At 38.3% G+C, this 21873-nt stretch overlaps 1 protein-coding gene across 1 annotated transcript in view; it reads right to left on the reverse strand.

Annotated features, from left to right (window-relative positions):
• bsna (bassoon presynaptic cytomatrix protein a) overlaps positions 1–16468 on the reverse strand; it is a 53265-nt gene extending 36797 nt beyond the window's left edge. The window contains 1 exon segment of the mRNA XM_058785125.1: positions 16223–16468. Within this exon segment, the coding sequence (XP_058641108.1) occupies positions 16223–16374 (152 nt within the window). The 5' untranslated portion in view covers positions 16375–16468.
• Positions 16469–21873: the final 5405 nt, after the last annotated feature.

Raw genomic sequence — 21873 nt, forward strand, 5'->3', positions numbered from 1 at the left:
GTCGGTTCACCTGTGTTTTGTCATTATCTCGTTTACTCCCTAGTTTAAGTTTGCTTCATAAGAATTCAGTTCGGTGACCATGTTCGTCGAGTCTTAAAGTTGTACTGATGTTGTTTACTTAGTTACTATTAAAGAACCTGATTGCACTGAATGCTTCGTTACCCTGTACTCCTTGGGGACAATTCGTAACAGTGTCCATGAGTGGATGTATTTGCCATAGCAAGATAAATGTTGTGCTTCCATTTTTTTTTTCTTCTTCTAAAGATTTCTGAAACAAAACCACCAGCATTTGCATCTACTAAAAGGGAGAGAAAAACACTAAAGGTCACAATGTGTATTTGTTTGCTTTTTCATTTTAATATTTGTTTTTGTTGTATGTTGTTTTTTTGGGGGGAGGTGGGTTACAGTTTATTTTTTCCCCTCTCTCTTTTTGTTCATATAGCCTTCTGTTACATAGAAATAACATGTTGCCTGTGACAAATATTTGGTTGAAAATAAAGATTGAATATTTAAAAAACAAAAAAGCGAGAGTGTGATGGAGCGACACGGAATTGAAAAGTTTTTCAGGAGTCACGGCAGTAGAGGCGGCGCAACTATAACGACACGTGAATAATCCCGCCCACTCTAAAGCAGTACTAAACTGCAGTGGAAACGCAAACCGAACTGAACTGAACTGAACTGAACTGAGCCGTGCCCAGACGAGTCGTACCACACAGTGGAAAGCGCCATAAGATCCCGTTTCTATTGGTTGAACTTCCCAACGTTTTCAAAAGACATTTGAAAACAATGCATCATTGTGACACGATCAGATCCCGGATGTCCTATAGCTTTAGCAAAGCAGCATGTAATGCCACTCTATGAGAATTATTTCAAGATTTATGGATTGTGTTATGCTGTGTTTGGGCTTGAATAAAGAATACTTGCTCTAAATAAATGTGATCTACTATGGTTTACTAATGTTTAGTAAACTTACAAACCAAAAGGTAGCCCAAAAACCGCGCGTGTATACTGTTCACATGTACTGAGTATTGTTTGGTCTCTATTTGAAACAATTATGCTTGTTGCACACAGAACTTCATTTTATTTCAGTTTTTTTTAACAACAGCGAAGAAGTTCACTGTTTTTGCTATTACTCCACCCCCTTTGCTTCTGTCGGCTGAGGTAGCACTCTCTTATCCTAATTTTACAGTTTTTCAAGTTACAAAACACATACACAGCACTTCCATGGTTCATCATCACAGCCCAGGTTTTTTTTTTTTTTTTTTTTAACAGACCCTTAACCCAAAATAATAGATTGGGACCTGTGACACAGCTGACCATTTAAAATATGGGTCCTTTGTTTTGGGTAGACTAGAGAAGACCTCTACCTGGAGGGCCACAGTCTGCAGAATTTACCTTGAATTTGGATTAAATGTACCTGATAATCAAGCCCTTCATGATTATTTGAAAACTACAGGTATGTTATTTTTTGGAGCAGGGTTGAAACCAAACTCTGCACAACCATGGTGCTACAGCAGCTGAGTTTGGCACCCCTACCCTATGGCCTTGATCAGATTTATTTACAACTTTTCTCCATATTAATTATTTAGAGTATGGTGAGGGGTTGGGGTAAGTTAAGTATGATCTGCTGTGATGTCACAATCGTGTTGCAGTGTTATGTGTGGAGCTGCTTGAAGTGTACAGTACATACGTGCTGTGTCTCGTTTCAAAGGTTGCGCCCTGCAGAGGTTGAAACTGTCAGCCGTTTGTGTCATTTAGAAAAGTAATCATTGCATTGTAAAGTAAGAATGAAATTACAGTATGAGGAATAACAGTCAATTTTATAATGGTTACTTTTCTCAAATGAGACAATCTCGATGTATGCGGCCAACAAATGCAACCTCTTAAAGGCCGCAACCTTTCAAAGTGGAGTGCACTTCAAAATGGCTGGGAAGAGCTTAGGAAACTTGGCAAGTGCACATTTAGAAGCAATGTGGAATGTACCTTGGTACTTCTTGAGTCACCCTTGAATATAAACAGTCTTTGCTGAGCAAACAGCTTCTACCCAGCTAACGTAAGATGGACCAGACACATAATGACAGACACATCATTGAAGGGGCATTTAGTAGTTCTTCAGCTTTAGTACTGATACAACAATGGCATTACAATAGTGCTGCACTGCCATGGATCAACATGGCTATCTCTGAGTTTTATGTAAATTACATTGATACAAGTGAGTTGAGACACTGATACATTATGGTATGCACAGTAATTAATTCCATTTCTTATCCAGCTAAAAAATATGTAAGTTCCTCTAAAAAGATAAATAAAATAAAATAAAATAAAATAAAATGAGGCATTTTCTCTGTCATTAATTTTTTTCCACCTTGTATGTTGTACTGATGTTCACTCTCATTTTTATGTATTTACCTTTCTGTCCTTTGATTCTTTTCTCAGTAGCATTGCTAGGTTTTCTGGGCCCCATGTACAGAACAGAAGTGAGTGTGTTTCATTGTCTAATTTTCAGTTTTCACATCACCAAACAACACTACAATATAGATGTCAATGAGAGTGAGAATTATTTCCAACGTTTATTAAAATAGCGAGACATGTCATCTTGTTCATCATGGTGAAATACAATGAGGAGCGAGCTGCACCAAACATAAACATAAACAGTTTTTATTCATGTGAATTTACACTATTAAGATGACTCTACACAAAAACTCTTATCTCTTATCTTATCTCAAGCTACTGAATACACCTTTAAGATTTTAACCACATTGTAGTTAAAAACACTTAATGAGTATATGACTCATATGTGACCCTGGAGCACAAAAGCAGTCATAAGTAGCAATAGCCAACAATGAGTTGGGTCAAAATTATAGATTTTTCTTTTATGCCAAAAATCATTAGGATATTAAGTAAAGATCATGTTCCATTAAGATATATATATTTTTTTTCCTACCGTAAATACATCAAAACTTAATTTTTGATTAGTAATATGCATTTCTAAGAACTTAATTTGGACAATTTTAAAGGTGATTTTCTCAATATTTAGATTTTTTTGCACCCTCAGATTCCAGATTTTCAAATAGTTGTATCTCGGCAAAATATTGTCCTATCCTAAAACAAACCATACATCAATGGATCAGTTGATGCCGAGTTCACACTGCATGATTTTCAAAGTCGTCGGATCACCGTTGTTTTCACACTGCACGACTATCTGGGGTAGCATTCAGCTGCTGCTGTGTTCACATTGCACGATGAATCGGCAACAGGAGGTTACACATTGCATGACTTTACAATAGGAAGAATCGCCAACAACTCTGTCTGGTCCGCAAACTACAGCCAAACACGCATGAGAAAAATGCAATAAATATTTTGTCCTATATTGAAGAATATTATTTTCAGGAAAAATCATTTTATGTTTAATTATATACAGTATATATATATATATATATATATATATATACACGTATATTTCTTCATGTATCTGTTCTGTATATTCTAATGCAAAACTGTACTGATATTGCCACATTGTTTGTACATGGCTAATTGCTTAATAAAAAATAAAAACCACAAAAAAGGTCCTCCCCGAACTTCCCACAGCCCTGTATCTTGTTCTCTCATTGGCTGTAGGTCATCGCCCATGTATTTTTCAGTTAGAACTCATTTCACACAGCAGGATTTTGATTTTCTCAGATCATGTCTTTGATCATTTACACTGCGTGACTCTCACTCATGCAAAATTTGCCTCTGATTTTGGGCATTTGTCGGCGATTTCGCAAAACCTGTCGGCGAGTGATAATCAGGGCTAAAATCATGCAGTGTGAACTTTGCATGAGTTGAGAAAATCTTAAATCTCCTAAGCATTAAAATGACGGCATAGATTTGGTCTCTGTGAATACAATTAGAGACAATGGTAACTTTAGCTACATTAGCCGTGCAACGTACTGATAAGCACATTCACACACTGAACTGCAAACATGCATAGTATTGACCCTTGTTTACAAAGCAGTCTGATGTCTGATTTTTTTTCCGGCATATTTTTTTTTCCCGGCATAAATGTAACTGCCACAAGTAAATGAACATTCTCATGCTCATTCTTACAGCCAAAAACAGAACATTTTGATCTGATGATATCTCAGATCATTATCTAGTCTTGTGTAAACTCCATATAGCTAAAACTGATGTTTGTACTGGATATTGTATACAGACCACCAGGACACCATACAGACTTTATTAAAGAATTTGCTGATTTTCTATCAGAGTTAGTGCTGGCTACAGATAAAGTCTTAATTGTTGGTGATTTTAATATCCATATCCATATTTAATATCTCAGATCATTATCTAGTCTTGTGTAACTCCATATAACTAAAACTGTAAATTCTACTCTTTGTTACAAGTATGGTAGAACCATCACTTCTACAACAAAAGACTGCTTTGTAAATAATCTTCCTGATTTATCTCAATTCCTCAGCATATCCAATAGCTCAGAACAACTTGATGATGTAACAGAAACTATGGACTCTCTCTTTTCTAGCACTTTAGATACGGTTGCTCCTTTATGCTTAAGGAAGATTAAGGAAAAGAGTCCAACACCGTGGTACAATGAGCACACTCGCGCCCTAAAGAGAGCAGTCCGGAAAATGGAGCGCAGCTGGAGGAAAACAAAACTAGAGGTATTTCGTATTGCTTGGCGGGAAAGTACCCTATCCTACAGAAAAGCATTAAAAACTGCTAGATCTGATTAATTTCGTCTCTTTTAGAAGAAAACAAACATAACCCCAAGTATTTATTCAATATAGTGGCTAAAGTAACAAAAAGTAAAGCATCAGCATCTGTTGACATTTCCCAAAAGCACAGCAGTAATAACTTTATGAACTATTTTACTTCCAAGATCGATACTATAAGAGATAAAATTGTAACCATGCAGCCGTTAGACCATTTCATAGTACTGAGACTGCTCTCATTAGAGTTACAAATAACCTGCTCTTATCATCTGATCGTGGTTGTATCTCTCTATTAGTGCTACTGGATCTTAGCGCTGCGTTCGACACTATCGACCACAACATTCTTTTGAATAGACTAGAAAACTTTGTTGGCATTAGTGGAAGTGCATTAGCATGGTTCAAATCGTACTTATCTGACCGCCATCAATTTGTAGCAGTGAATGAAGAGGTATCATATCGATCACAAGTGCAGTATGGAGTACCTCAAGGCTTAGTACTAGGGCCGTTACTTTTCACGCTTTACATGTTACCCTTGGGAGATATTATCAGGAAACACGGTGTTAGCTTTCACTCTTATGCTGATGATACTCTATATTTCTCTATATTATCCTCTATATATAGCTCTATATTTCTTCGCAGCCCAGCAAAACACACCAAATTGAGAAACTAACGGAATGCATAGTCAATATAAAAAACTGGATGACGAGTAATTTCTTACTGCTAAATTCTGAAAAAAACAGAGGTGTTAATTATCGGACCTAAAACCCCCACATGTAATAACTTAGAACACTGTCTAACACTTGATGGCTGTTCTGTAAATTCTTCGTCATCAGTTAACCTAAGTGTGCTATTTGATAGCAATCTTTCCTTTGCCAGCCACGTTTTTAGCATTTGTAAAACTGCATTTTTTCATCTTAAAAATATATCTAAATTGAGACCTATGCTATCAAAGTCAAATGCAGAAATGTTAATTCATGCATTTATGACCTCAAGGTTAGATTATTGTAATGCTTTATTGGGTGGTTGTTCTGCACAGAACAAGATATCGTCTTTTAAAATTCTGGCAGTTTAATGCCAACAAAAGCAGCTCGTAGGGACTACAACGAGTTACCTCCTGGGTTTGTGACGTCACAAACCCAGATAAACCCCGCCCCCCCGGGAACATGCAACGAAAGGGATGAGGCCATGTTGTGCTGCTTTACAGTAGAGAAGAGGAAGAGTTGTTGCCATGCCATCAAAACTAGGGGTGCACAAAAAAAATCTATTCATATATGAATTCCGATTCTGTCTTCTAACGATTCTAATGGATTCACAAGTTTCAATCAATGTTCTAAAGCAGCGGTTCTTAATCCTGTTCCTCGCATCACCTGCTCTGCACACTCTCTGCATCGCTCTCTCTCTCTCTCGCTCTCTCCTGATCATCATCTCGTCAGCTCCAATCAACTGTTCCAATTTTACACTTTATGTGTATAGACAGACAGATCATTTTCACATAGCTATGAGAAGCATTAAACATGGACCCACATGCGGTTGCCATGCTGTATTAAAGCTTTAATCAGGATAAAACTGTATACAAAAAGCTAACATAAGCAGTAGCATTTACAAATAACAGCCTTAACATACTCATAAGTATGAGACAACAGCCTTAACACAGTCAGCACTTGATCCTATGCAGTTTGCGTACAGATCAGGTAGAGGAGTGGAAGATGCCACTTGTACCTTACTAAATATGACTCTAAAACATTTGGAAGGTAAAAATAATTATGTACGTTTGCTTTTTATAGATTTTTTTTCTGCTTTTAATTGTGTTCAACCCCATATTCTGGTGAAGAAACTTGTTGAAAATTTTAATTTAGACTTAAATATTGTGTGTTGGTTGTTGGATTTTTTAACTAGCAGATCCCAAAGAGTACGTGTTAATGGGATGTCTTCTAATGTATTGTTGTCTTCTACTGGTACCCCACAGGGTTGTGTTTTGTCCCCTCTCTTGTTTTCTTTATATACTGATGACTGTCAGAGTGTTTTTGAGGGGAGACACATTATTAAATTTGCAGATGATTCTGTGATTGTGTCTCTCCTCACTGGGTCAGATGGGAGTCATGGTCCAGTGGTAGATCATTTTATTCAATGGTGTGATGCCTCATTTTTAAACATCAATGCTTCTAAAACAAAAGAGATGTTCATTGACTTCCATAAGAAGAATATTGTACCTGTGCTGCCTGCTGTCATTAAGGGGCATCAGGTAGAATTGGTCAAGGAGTACAAATACTTAGGCAATGTGTTTGATGATAAACTAAAATTTGAGGCAAACACTGATATGATTAGAGGGAAAGCTCTTCAACATATGTATTTTTTGAAGAAACTTAAAACTTTTCATGTGGATGTTTCTTTTATGAAGATGTTTTATACTTGTTTTATTGAATCTATTGTAAACTTTTCTGTTATTTGTTGGTATGGCAATCTGAATGTAAAGAGTAGGGGAAAGTCGAACAGTGTAGTTAAAATATGCAGTAAGATAGTGGGGACTGATTTAAGGACTATCGCACAAATTTATGAACATAAGGTGACTAAGAAGTGCCAGTTAGTCCTGTCTGATGTCACCCATCCATTGTGTTATGAATTCCAACTGCTTCCTTCTGGTCGAAGATTTAAACTCCCTTTGTGCAAATCAAACAGATACAGGAATTCTTTTGTACCTGCAGCAATTAGGTTTTTAAATTATTTATTATAAATGTGTGTTTTTATGTGTGTTGTGTGGCTGCTGTATGTGTATGTATACTGCTGTCTACATAAAGAATTGCCTTTTTAAGGACAATAAAGTTAACCTACCTACCTAACAACAGACAAAAAACATACCATTAAGAGCCATGCTTGAACAGGTTCTGCACAATCCTCTTCACTAATATCCTCTGCACCTCAATCGGGCTCAAATTGATGAGCAATATTGACGATGCCATTGTTCACAAAACAACCGGCGCTCATGCCGCTGAAGTGAGGGGCGGGATGTTTAGACGCGCACTAGAGGCGGTTTAGCGAATCACAACACACTGGACCAGCTAACCAATCTCATCAGCGCGTTTATAGGAGAAGGGACAGAGCGGTGTAGAATAAAGGTAAATTATGTGAAAAAATAATGTGGTTTTATTTTAACGAAGCATTAATACATTTTAGACTGCACCCCATAAACACAATCAAGCCTAGAAAAAAACAGTCAACCACCCCTTTAATTGACACACAAACACACACAGAGATCGTAGATTGTGCTGTGCAAACACAGAAACATTCAGGAGCTCAGAAACTTGTTGTCGACACTGCCCTACGACTTTTATTAATCGATACTAAATCGCTACATTCTCAGCAACGAGGGGGTAAAATTGCTGTTTCTGAAGTAAACTCACAGCTTTATGGTTTGTAAAAAGAGACACAGATGCAGGTTATTCACGTATGCAACTTTAATTTCTCTCTCTCAAAATATATTATTTATATATATTATACATATTTGAGAAAAAATTTGAGTAGTTTGCATCACTGGATATAGCTATTGGTCCACTGTTGGCACGTGTTCCATTGGTTGCCAACCCCTGGTGTGCATGATATGTTAGCCTTGTCTGTGCAAAATACCACTTTTTATGTGCTTTTATCGATTGGTATCAATGGTTGTGTCCACCTTGGTTTTCCAACTTGTGTGCTGGAACACGGTCAAGTCAGTTGTGACGTAATTTCCAGCACCAAAATCTGACTTACAAGGCAAATAGAACACAGCGTTAGCTAATAGGGCAAATTCTGTAGCCAGTCATGGCCGGAGCTTATCCCAATCTGATGTCACATTGGGTTACAGACATGAACGATTTTTTGTTTTTGTTGATTCAGTTTTGCATAATAGGTCATCTTTAATGTTACTGGTCTTATTGTGAACTGTTATGTAAAAGAACTTGATCTACTGATGATGTTTCTTAAACATCTAGTTGTTATGCTTTCAAATTATATCCCATGTGAATATATCTTTTTTTTTTTAAAAAACACACATTTAAAGGGGTCATGAAGTCGGCACTAATGGTCTCATGAGCAGCACCCCGACATGTAGTGCTGTTGCGCTTCAGGCGTCCCGAGTTCGAGTCCCAGCTCATGATCCCATCCCCCTCTCTCCCACTTCGCTTGTCTATATCTAAATAAAGGCATAAAACATAAAAAATAAATCTTTAAAGGGGTCATATGACGTTGCTAAAAAGAACATTATTTTGTGTATTTGGTGTAATGCAATGTGTTTATGTGGTTTAAAGTAAAAAAAGTGCGTTGTGATTGGCCGAATACCTCAAGCATGTAACGGAAATGTTATGCTCCCTTACCGTATTGTGATGCCATGTCCCGGCCCGACGAGACAAAAACAATAAAAACCAATATAAACAAAGCATTTGTTGCACCCAGTGGGGACATTACTTACTGGTTATAATGACTTATACTGTCTTTTTTACGCGGCGCGTTGCATCGTGCCGTGTAAACATTACCATGTCTGCATTTGTGATTGGAGAAACGACTAACAACAAGCGCTACTCTACACAGCTCAAAACTTGCGTTTGAATAGTCAGTGGCAAATTCTTTAAATATGAAAACGTACTTACAGGCTGTGAGTCAGAAGCGCCAAACTGTCCTTGCAACGTTGGAATTGCCCCACTTTATAGAAACAGTCTTTGTGCACAGCTGGCATTGTAGGCTACTCTCCCAGGTTCAGGAAATAGTCCTCCGTAAAATGCGCTGCACACACTCTAATATTTGGGTTGAACTGTTCTTGAACAGTGTTGTAAATACAACTTAACCACTGGTTTTTAGTTGTGTCCTCTTTTGGAAGCCAAAACAAAGTACTTTCGCTTTCACGACGAAACACAGCATCGCCAGGACATGGCGCCGGCGGCAGCAACAATACTACAGCGAGAATAAAAATCACGTCCTCTTTCTTTGCGTGAATTAAAATTTTCATTTTAATTCAACATTTGCATTAGCTTGCATCGGTAGCATGTCTCCACAAGCTTTCATGGTTGTGGTTGCCAGATTTCAAGAGTTTAAATCCCCCAATCAGAGCTAAAATTATAAGCTTTTGGTTTATCGCTGTCTGAATATTTCTGAAGATATTACAAGTCCACCCCATCCACATCAGAGATCCATTATACTGAAACAGATGCAGATGCTTTTTGTGACCAATAAGAATTCATGGGTTAATTGTGTTTTTATGTAATGGTGACTTTGGTGTGAAAAATGACTTCTGCATGATAATGATCACTTACTGGGAATAGTTGTGACTTTTAAGCATGTAAAGAAGCTTGTTTGACATCATTAACATCATCATCAGCTTTGTCCACAGATGCCATCCAGGCCAAAGGCTTACCTCCATTCAACTTGATGGACATTTCTTCAGATTAGTGTCACTGAATTCAGTTACAACCCAAAATCTCAGGGGTTGTTAGGTGGGAAGCCAGCTGACAGCTTCAGAGGGATGTAAACAGAATTTACTTGGTAGGGAGTGAGATAAAATGTCATTGATGAATATTCAATAACCTTTGTTAACAGACCCTTTGGCTGATATACTGTAATCAATTTCTGTCTCTGCCAAAAGTAGCCAGTCTGTCTAGCTGAGCTCCTGAGTAAGGATGTTATTGTCCAGCCACAATTCATTTAGAATTAAAATGCAGCAGAGCTTTAGAAAGCTGTGCCTTCAGTTGTATTGTTCAAGAAACATAGAGTACATTAGATGGGTAGTTTACTTATTCTCTAGCTTGTCTACTACTAGCCTACTGTTAAATCTTGGAATCGTGTACTGTTAAATTGCTTGTGATGTTCCTGATTCCTAAGATGCTGTGGATAAAAGCGTCTGCTAAATGACTAAATGTAAATGTCTGCTGGGTCCAGCCATAAGCCTTGCCCAAACACCAGCCTGCTTATTACGCTTCGCTTTTCTTTCACGCAGCTTGAGCTGCCACCTCTGTCGCATGCACTCAGTGAGACTACAGTATCTTGTGAACACCATTATTTTGTAGTTTCTCAACCAGCAACTCTAAGGTAAGTCTGTTCTCATCGAGTGTTGCAAAGCTGTAACTTAGGTGTTGAAACCTAACTTAACTGAGTTTATAAAAAATGGAGTATGCTGTCTATGTGCTAAATCCTTAATGTAGGCTACACACAATAACACAGCTCCAAGTTTCCTTAAAGAAGTCCTGCTCTGATCACGACACTTTTCGCAATAAATTTTAACCTAAATCTTGGCATGCCGTGTTTGAATGCATGTGAAAGATGCTGAGGGGTTGTTGGGACACAGTGATGTCCTGCTATCAGTAGTGATGAATATTACACATCATACACAATATACAGCCTTCCAGCCTAATTATTTGATAGAATAACAAGTTATTTTATCCAACACTCATAGTACAGTAAGCTATACATAAAGCAATGTTGAGAGTGAACTGAGAGCCCGGTCTCTGAAAATGCGTATAACTAGCACGAGTTTTTGTATTCTGCGTGCTATTTGCATATAATACACAGTTTTTGCGTGCATATGATACGCATTTTGGCATACATATAAATATGCATCTACCCCACACCCCTAATCCTACCCATTGCATATCATATGCACGCCAAAGTCAGTTTCTGCATATAAATAGTACGCCGAATAGAAACAGAAAATCATGCCATTAAAATGTACTTTCATGATATCAGGTTATATCTATATATAAGGTTTCAAAGGCACAATATGTAAGTTTTTGTCACATTTTCAAAACAATAACAAAGGCGATGCTTCATGACGCTATAAAGGAGGATGTTCACGAATGAGGTAATGAATACATTTTTTATTACCTGTACCTTTCACAGTTATTCAAACAGCGAATAAATTATACAGAGAAAGCGAGCAAAGAACATTTACATTGTCAAAGAACATTATGACTGACTTCGGTCTAGCGCAAGTTTAAGCACTCTCAAAAAAAAACTCCCTTTATAATCAGTAAAGCTGTCTATACATAGCTTTTATGAATGCATGATTTATGAATGAATCTCTTACATCATACGTACATCTGCACTTTTTTGTTTATGATGAGAGAATTCGCAAGCGTGTGCACTGAACAAAAACTCATCTGAACGCCTCTGATTGGCCATTGCATTCATAAGCTCAACAGACTTGTGTGTGATTGGTTATAATGCGCAACACTGTAAAAACGAGTAAAAAATCATGGCTCAACATTGAGCAGATCTAATATATGAGATATGAGAGGCGTACAAAATGTGCAGAGCGTTCGGCCCTCAGGATTGGAAATCACTGTTTTACACTGTATGTGCAATTGTGCTGCTTGCCAAGCTCGTTCATCAGAATCATGCTGATTTATCATGCATGACTGCTAGAGGCGCCTGCCGCGAAAGACAAAAAGAGTCTATGAGGTCTATGAGGCTGCAAAAATATACAAGGGCTGTCCGGAAAGTATCCAGCCATGTAATATGAAAAATACGAGTTGAGAGATGCAGTACCACGAAAACGGCTGCAGCTATGGGCAGCTTCATCACAACAATACATCACGTCTCGTGCAGAGTTTTTTTTTTTGGCTTTTCCCAAAAGTAAAATCACCTTTGAAAGGGAAGAGATTTCAGACCGGATCCGATTCCAACAAAGTGTTTTGAACAGTGGACGAGACTCTGGCAGAACTGTGTGAGGTCCCGAGATGCCTACTTTGAAGGGGGCCGAGGCATCCTTATCTTATGTACAATGCTTTTGTATCTTGTATCTTCTTCAATAAATATCTCTTTTTTCATTTTACATGGCTGGATACTTTCCGGACAGCCCTTGTATATTTTTGCAGCCTCACAATGTCATTTACCAATCAGAGATGCCTTTATTCACTACTGATCAAACAATATTTCTAATTTATGTGGTTATAATACAACAGGGACTGTGCTCTGTCCTGTGACGTTAATTTAGTTTAGCTATGCTACGATTAACAGAATAACAGAGTGTAAAATCACAATAAAAACCAACTGCTTAAATACATGTCATTTAACACAGCATACAATTTGGCAGAAGCTATTATAGCATCAGCAACAGATTCTCAAAGGTGCAGAAAGGGAGCTATAGTTTTGATGATATGAGCTTCATATGTTGCGGTCGATATGCCAGTCCATCTGACCAATGAGATTTTAATTATACGTCTGTAAAAAAACTGTTAGACTCTTTAGTTCCAATTTTCTTCATTTACATTAAAAAAGCTGACATGCAGTGAGAATAAGTAGAAGAATGGGATCCAGAAAAGGCAGATTTGAACTTGTGTCGGTTGCGTCAAAAACTAAATCCCCAATGAGTTTTTACTCCCCATACCACCAGGCAATGGTGGCCAGAGTTAGTGTAATTAGCCTCTGCCAACAAGGTGGGCTATTTGCACTTAGTGTGAATAGACACGCTGATACAATATTTATACAGTAAATGCCTCAGATGCAGGATGTTTTCACTCACTAGCACAAGCAGACCACAATGTTTGTTACCATGGCAACTACTTGCATTTCCGCACTCCAAACCGATTCTCATGTGTCTCGAAAAGCAACTATACACAGCATGTACCATGCAAAAGCCTTTTAAACACAGGCTCATACACACTCTTAAATATTATAGGTTGCACTGAAAGGATCACACACATATGCATTACAGTGTTATTGCATGACATTCTGATGAGCCTGTCTGTAGCTAACCTACTGCTACTCTATGACAATTCATTAAAAATGTAATTTCTTCCCATTTAATCAGGAAAAATTACAGATCAGTTTTACAGATCAAAAATTTGAATTAAATGAAGTTGAGTAGTGTTCAAGTTGCACTAGCACCACACTTCTCAGTCTTATTTGTGTAAGAAAAGTTAGTTTTGTTTTGTTTTATTCCATTGCAAGCTTTGTCAGTATCTCATATTCAATTATTTTCAGGGCTGATGAGATATTCAAATGCCCTCCAAACCTTTGTGAATGCCTGTCCGCCATTGTGAATTTCATTGGCAGTTGCTGTATCAAAAATCATCCCAATATTTCGCACATTTGTCCACTTAAAAAAATTGTGAATTTGTATACTGAGTGTGCTGGAAAGGGTGCCGCTTTTGCATACTGCTTGCTGTTTATTAATGAAATAAAAAGACTGACAGTAGGTGCGTTTCCATTACAGATTTGCGCAAAACTTTTGCGATATTTTATAAATGTTGATAAAAAAACTATTGCAAAATGGCAGAGTTTCCATTAACAATGTTATGCAACTAAAACATCATTTTTTCCTCTCGCGATTAAGTCATGGTGACAGATGTTGGGAGGTTTATCACAGCCACCGCACTAGCCATTATTTTTAATCGAAGGAGACATATGCGTGTATCTTTAGCAAAGCAGCACGGAGAGCCGCTTCTGGGATGCTTGTGTGCCGCGGCGCAGCTGGTATAAACACAAGCATTGACTTCAGTGGCCGTGAGTAGCTCCGGTGGCCGTGTTGGAGCCGTAACACACCGCAGACATGTGCAATGTAAATAAGGGGTTATCCAAAGATTATTGGCAAGGAAAGTCCCTTTCAGTTCCTCATAGTACAAAGCGGCCACGTATGAGTTGTTTCTTGGAGGTTATAGTATAGTCTTAAAGAAGGATCATGTGATTTTTATGTATGCCAGGTAACCTATAAATGTTTCCATTGCAGTTTTGCAATATATTCCTTTTTCGAATTGCCTGAAAAACCACCTCATGTGAGCGTAAAAACGTTTTTTGCGATATATGCGAGTTTTTGCGAAATTTACGGTTTTTCATTAGACGTATTTTCAATTAGCAATTTCAGTTTGCACAATTTGAAGGGCAATGCAGCGTATGTGGATGCTTATCTGGAAAGCTCCAGGAGTAACAAAATTATCTGTATTGAATTCTGTCATGGAAACTAGCTTGTACAAACTGTAATTAATTAATTTATTAATAAATTATAGGGGAACTTACACCTGTGCGATTCAGCTGTGGATGCCATCTTCTGGTGAGACACAGGAATTAATTTGTCACAACCCACATACTGCATTCTTGGCCTTCTCTAGTGTACTATATGGGACCGAATAAGGGCACTCAGTAGAATTAGCAATGGTGCGGACACCACTACAAAATTTATGTCCCTTCAAATAGCTTAGTGCTCTATCAAATGTAATGTTCACTGGATCTCAACCAAATTTGGCTTGAATTTGAACATCTGAAATTTTATTTGCAAATTTGATGGCAAGACAACAGCAAGGATTTGAGCCTGTATCCCTGCAACCCACTGTTGTATTGACATGTAACTTCATATGTGCCAATGACAATACCAATTTGGTGACAGCATTGCTGCATTATTATTACATTATTTTTAAAAATGGCTTATTAAAATGGAATTAAAGAACCTAATGGAATGATTCATAATTACAATACAAATACAGTTCACAAAAGATTACATTACAGTTTCGCTTAAATGGAAGCGTTTGAACTAGTTTCATGGGCCATCTTTGAAGCCGAATGGCGACAAAACTGGAGCGACCAGAATGAATGAAGCAGTGCTTTATTTAAGGGATCGCTCGAGTGCAAAGGAAAATCAACACTTCTCCACGCCATCCTCGACGCAGTAAAAACACAGATGTGCTGTGGTAGTGAATCTGAAAACACAAATATCCCATCCTATTCTTAGCATCTTACGCCAGAGATCAGATATAGCCTCGGATGTAAATATGAGTCACTCCTCCGTCGAGCTGCTGATGAACGGATGAATGAGCTGCTGTGCGTGTATTGCAGTGCTATCAATTCTTCATGTAAAAGCACTTACAGTTGTAGCTACTCTTACCCTCCATCACATACCGACAGCCATTTGCAGAAAGAAGCGATACTCGCTGTCCGTAAAATCAGAATGAGAAACCGACTCGTGAACAGATCCACTATAGTAGTAGCCAACAGTAACGAAAAGAATCTTAAGAAATTAAACCGTGTGTTTGAAGACGATGATATATGGCTGCATGCATGCATGCCAAATCTCATAAGGAGCGATGACTGAAATTTTCACGAACATCCACCATCAAATGATGCTGTGTTTGTAATTCTTAGTGGAGAAAATATTCAAACGCGTGGCCGTAAATGCATGTGAGACCAATTCTCATTCACACGATCATATACAACTCTCTCTCTCTCTCTCTCTTTCTCAGCATCCTTTTGGTTCCTCAGTTTGTCATCTTGAGGCTCAGGTGTGTCGATCTCTCTGATCTGACGACGTCAGCACATCAGAAACCCCGTCTTTAATTCCCCTCCGCAGTGCACGGCACACTTGTGTTCGTGAACCGAGATCGTAGCCTAGAAACAAGCATCACAGCATCACACAGCGATCCGCTCCGCTCGCAATCAATCACACGGCTTCTCGCTGTCAAATCGTAGATCTTGTTCGGGGAGGAAAACGAATGCAATCGAGATGGCCCTATAGCGAATGCTGTAAAATAATCTGGCAGGAAAGCGAGTCTTGGTCTTACCTGTTTATCCCCGCCCTGGGTTCGAGGGATGCTCCAGCGCCGGCCGCTGCGCCATTTAAGGGCTTCTGGAGCTGTCCAGAGCTCGGTGCTGAAACCGACATCCCCACCATAGTGGCCCCTTCACCGCCCTCCAGGCTCGCCTCGTTACCCATGGCTGGATCTAGCGAGCAGGCCGATTATGTTTTATAATTGCAATAACCTCAGTGAACGCAATTATATAAAGATGCGCTCAGCGCCGATCTTCCTCCGCCATCATCACTCTCTCTCTCTCTCTCTCTCTCTCATGCGCATTCAGTGCGCTCGAGCTCGGGTGGGAGGGGACACGGAATCAGCAACTACATACACGCCTCTAATGTATCGAAGCCATATATTTATTCATATACACGAAACATTTAGGCTACTTCCAGCTCTCGCTTGTGGTGACATGAGATAAATACTATAAAGAGAGATTCGCGCTTGTATTGTGTTACAGAGTCACATTGGTCGTGTTCTGCTTGAAAACTAGAGCAGAAAATCTCGCTTCTCCTATTAAGCTATTACCGCTGGCAATCCACCCAGAAACCTTTTAGTCTTCCTTCTTCAGCACAGTCATTGTGGTTTACTGCGGTCTTATGAACTCTTGAGGAGATACAGTAATGGCTCACAAGAGGATTTCTCTCTCTCTCTCTCTCTCTGTGTATAAAGCATCAGCTTTCAGACCCTTCACGTCAGTTTCCATGTGAAGAGTGGGAACCGACTGAATCCCAGGATGCTTGCAGCACCATGATGGTGTTGCCTGGCACAGCACTTTAAGTCTAGCCGAGCGCAATAACTCATTTTGTTCACCATGCATATCACAAACCCACTTTAGAGTGTGCAGCACATAGAAAGATTGCAGATTAGAGTTCATTTAATATAATACAATATAGAGGTTGAGATTTGAAACAGTTGCTATGCAGTGGCCTCATAGATTGTCGGTGTTTATCCTTAACTGGCCAGGAGAGGACATCCCATTCAAACATGTAAATAAATAAATACAATTAAAACTTAAATTTAATTAAAAATGTTATACATCAGGTAAGCATTGAAATGGTTTGTTTTCCTTGTTGTGTGTGTAACTACGCACATCTAAGCATCATGCTACAGCGACAGTCTTGTTGGCACCATGCTTTGCCCAAGATCTCGTTCTTTGGTTTTGCTTTCTCCTCATTTAAGGTCTTTATCTTGATTCATTTCTTTTGATTTTGGGGTGAAATGTGACCTGGGCATTATTTTGTGAGTTCATTCCTATCAGTGGCAGCTCGTCAGCCACAGCCTATACAAGATTTTGAGGTGAAAAATAGAAGAAGGACAATTCAATATTAATTCATTTTATGTCTCTGAATGTGTATTGTTTGTAATTTCATTATTGTAAGACCGTGAAATATTATTCAAGTCAGAACCACTGCTGTACTTTCTTGTGAACATGTTGAATCTGCTGATGTAAAAAGACGAGTCTGAGGAGAAGGAGGCAAAATCCATAGCCACACACACAAAAATGGGTTCTTCAGCAGTTCTTTGGGGTTTATATAGATGTATACATTATCTGAAAGCTGAATAAATAAGCTATAAGTTATGATAGGACAATATTTGGCTGAGATACAACTATATGAAAATCTGGAATCTGAGGGTGCAATGCATATTAATAATCATAAATTAAGTTTTTATATATTTACGGTAGGAAATTTACAAAATATCTCAATGGAACATGATCTTTACTTAATATCCTAATGACTTTTAGCATGAAAGAAAAATCGATAATTTTGACCCATACAATGTATTGTTGGCTATTGCTACAATATTCCTGTGCTACCTATGACTGCTTTTGTGCTCCAGGGTCACAAATAGTCTTGCTGTACATGTGCAATCATTTGCTTTTTTATAATAATAAACAAAGCATTTAACAGAAGCAAACAATCAGAAGTCCATAGTAGGAGATCACAACAGACCACTACAATTTAGCGTGCCTCCTCTATTTAAAACCCACCAGCCGCCATTGCATCCTGTTACCTTTCAGCATCACACAGAGAGCGAGCGCATACTTGAAACCCAAAGATAATGAAAAGCCATACACACACAAGATTGTAAATAAAACATATGACAAAAATACAATTTGTAAATGTGCACTGGCTAAACAGAAGATGCCTATAATGGTAAGATATGAATCACTGACGTTTCTAGGTCAGCATTGCTCACAGAATTAGGTCACAGTTAAGGAAGAATGCTTTCCTCTTTAATACAGGAGTTCTTTTTAACACCACAGTCTACTCTAGCCTTCCAGCATATATTTCAGATACAAAAGGTGGTTACTTACAGATTTCCTTTAATTGTATGTTTCCATGTCAAACTCAACTTTAACATTCAAATACTCAATCTAAAAATTCAGTTACCACTTTCACAAGAACCCCAGTTTGGGAACCCCTGGTGTGATGTAATGTTTAATGCTTGTAACACATGGGTTTGTGAAAATTGACTTTGATTTGACAATAGCATCTTATCACCTTCACATTTCCCCAGTTAGTGATAGCACTATTGTATTCTCTTTAATTCTGTATTTGAATTATTAATGTTTGGGAATGATTTACTGTTTTACATGGTTTGTTAAGATTGGACAATATTTGGTTGAGATACATCTATTTGAAAATCTGGAATCTGAGGGTGCAAAAAATCAAAATATTGAGAAAATATTGTGCAAATTATGTCCTTAGCAATGCATATTACTAATCAAAAATAAATTTTTATATATTTACAGTAGACAATTTACAAAATATCTTCATGGAACATGATCTTAATATCCTAATTATTTTTGGCATAAAAGCAAAATGGATCATTTTGACCCATACAATGTATTGTTGGCTATTGCTACAAATATACCTGTGCTGCTTATGACTGCTTTTGTGCTCCAGGTTCACATATATATATACATATGCAAGGGATAATCAACGGCTTGCATTAAAGGTTTTTAAATGCACAACGTGGAGGCAAAGAACCACCCAACGTGAAGCGGAGCTGTATAAATAAGCTTTCCATTGATGTATGGTTTGTTATGATCGGACAATATTTGTCTGAAATACAACTATTTGAAAATCTGGAATCTGAGGGAGCAAAAAAATCTAAATACTGAGAAAATCACCTTTAAAGTTGTCCAAATGAAGTTCTTAGCAATGCATATTACTAATCAAAAATGAAGTTTTGATATATATATGGTAGGAAAATTTACAAAATATCTTCATGGAACATGATCTTTACTTAATGATTTTTGGCATAAAAGAAAAATCGATATCGGCAGACATATTTTAAATTAAACGGTATGTATATATTCTACCCAACCACTATCCCTAAACTCAAACGGTGGTAACCTGTCACAGCGAGGCTCTGTGACCAGAGACTGTTATAATGAAAAGGACTCTTACTTTGACATACTCTCTGTTTTGCGCAAATTAAACACCAGTTAACACAGATATGTTGGTCATGTTATGTAATGTTGTTCCTGTCCTTATGTAATTTCTTTCTAAGTTTGACATTTAATGATTCATAGCTTTTATGTTGATTTATGTATTGTGTTGTGTTGTGTTAAGAAGTAAAGCGAGACCGGTGATCATCTTAAATGTTTATTGTTTCAGTATAACAAATTACATATTATAAACAATAGTACTTACGTATTGGAACAGTTTCCCATGTCAAACAAGCAAATCCGGTCACAGTAAATGCTCACCATTTTGAAGATCCAATTCCCGCCAATAGATGGTATGTTTGCTTCCAGGAATTGTGTACAGATCCTTGCAACATGGTGCCGTGCATTATCATGCTGCAACATGAGGTGATGGTCCTGTGAATGCACCTGTGTTCGTTGTCCATAAGTCGGTTATGACGACGAACTGCAGATGAGCTTCCCTGAGACGGTTTCAGACAGTTTATGCAGAAATTCTTTGGTTATGCAAACCGATTGTTGCAGCAGCTGTCTGGGTGGCTGATCTCAGACGATCTTGGAGGTGAAGATGCTGGATGTGGAGGTCCTGGGCTGGTGTGGTTACACGTGGTCGGCGGTTGTGCGGCCAGTTGGATGTACTGCCACTAGAAGGAAACCTTCATTTTTGCACTCCTGGGAATAAACACCCTGAATCTTTTTTTGACTCCATTGTCACGTCACCTTATTTTTACACCTCCATCCGCCGGTGCATTTGGAACAGTGGTGTATGCTCTTTAGAACATCCTTGGACCCCTTTTTTCTGCAGTTGACACACCACTGGCTCCCTTACATAACCCTTTTATTTATTTATTTATTTATTTTTTTACATAATTTGTTTGATTATATGAGCTCCTGTATTCTGCTATTAAATTCAGTTTTCTTAGAAAGAAAGGCCTTATTTTCAATGCAAAAGATGGGATGGAATTTGTTGGCAAAATTAAAGAGCACCAATGTTTTTCGTTGTTTCAATATATTTTGTCAAACCTTTTAGTTATCTAGATTACTGTCAGATAGTCTATTAAAAACTCTATCTTTGTGGAGTAACCACCCAGTAAATCCGGGTTTGTTTTGGCTAAAACAAACCCCTTTGTAGAACACTAAATGCTGACAAAACACAGTTGAATATAAGACGCAAGACATTTAACTGATGACTAGTCAAGACAATATATAACCTATGATTTTACCACAAAATTCAACATGCATGACATGAAATGGCAAGTGCAAATCCACATTCCAGTTGTTTCTGCAAATTGCAGCAATCCATTTGCTTCTATTTTCTGTAGCTTCCAGCAATCTGTAAAAAAAAAGGTAGCTCTGATTTCTTGTTTTAATTATTTGTACAATCAATCACACAATAGCTCTAATCAATGTAAATGTCATTCTTACTCTTGAAAATGCATTTTGCTTGGGTAATCACAGGCTTGAGTAAAGCAGCACAGGATTGCAATGCACCTGATTGGACCAATCGTGTCCTGTGTGAATGGAGCAACATCAACCATGTACCTACTCCATATGCAAGTAGGGCATGTAACTCAATATGGGGCCTCATGACCGAATACAGGGCTCACAAAGCACTGGGTACAAATCTTACCTGTTTAGTGTGCTTCTGTTCCATGGAATAAGTGGAATAAAATACAAGATTCGAAATAGAAACTTCTCAGCAAAATACATGTTAAAATAAGCTGCTGTCAACAAACTGCTTTAACATGTTTTATGGTACACAGACAGAAAAGAATTAGAGCAGGGGACGGTGCAGAGGGCCGTCGTGAACCCACCTGAAGGGGCCCCGGCCTCAGCATGAGGTATTATGTAAGGCAGCTCTGCTTCTGTTTCCTGGTTTGTGAGTGCATCCTTCAGCGGAGCCAATGAGGGCGCACAAACGCAGATCACACACACCCACAGCTCAAGGGCACACACGCTGGATGCACGGAGCAAAGCAAACAGACAGTCTGTGAACGCGGTTCAGCTGGGAAGCTCAACAGAGAAGTCTATCCGGCTCGTGAACTCTGGTGTGGCTGTCCAGTGGACAAACTGCATAAAACACAAAAAGAAGAGGAGGAAAATAGAAAAATGGACATCTTTACCCAGCGGTCTGCCATGTTATTGCTAAATGAGTCCTTAACAGGTATGTGACACAAACAAATCCTCAACGCAACAAAGACCC

This window comes from Onychostoma macrolepis, chromosome 08 (genome assembly GCF_012432095.1).
Source record: "Onychostoma macrolepis isolate SWU-2019 chromosome 08, ASM1243209v1, whole genome shotgun sequence".
Taxonomy (NCBI): Eukaryota; Metazoa; Chordata; class Actinopteri; order Cypriniformes; family Cyprinidae; genus Onychostoma; species Onychostoma macrolepis.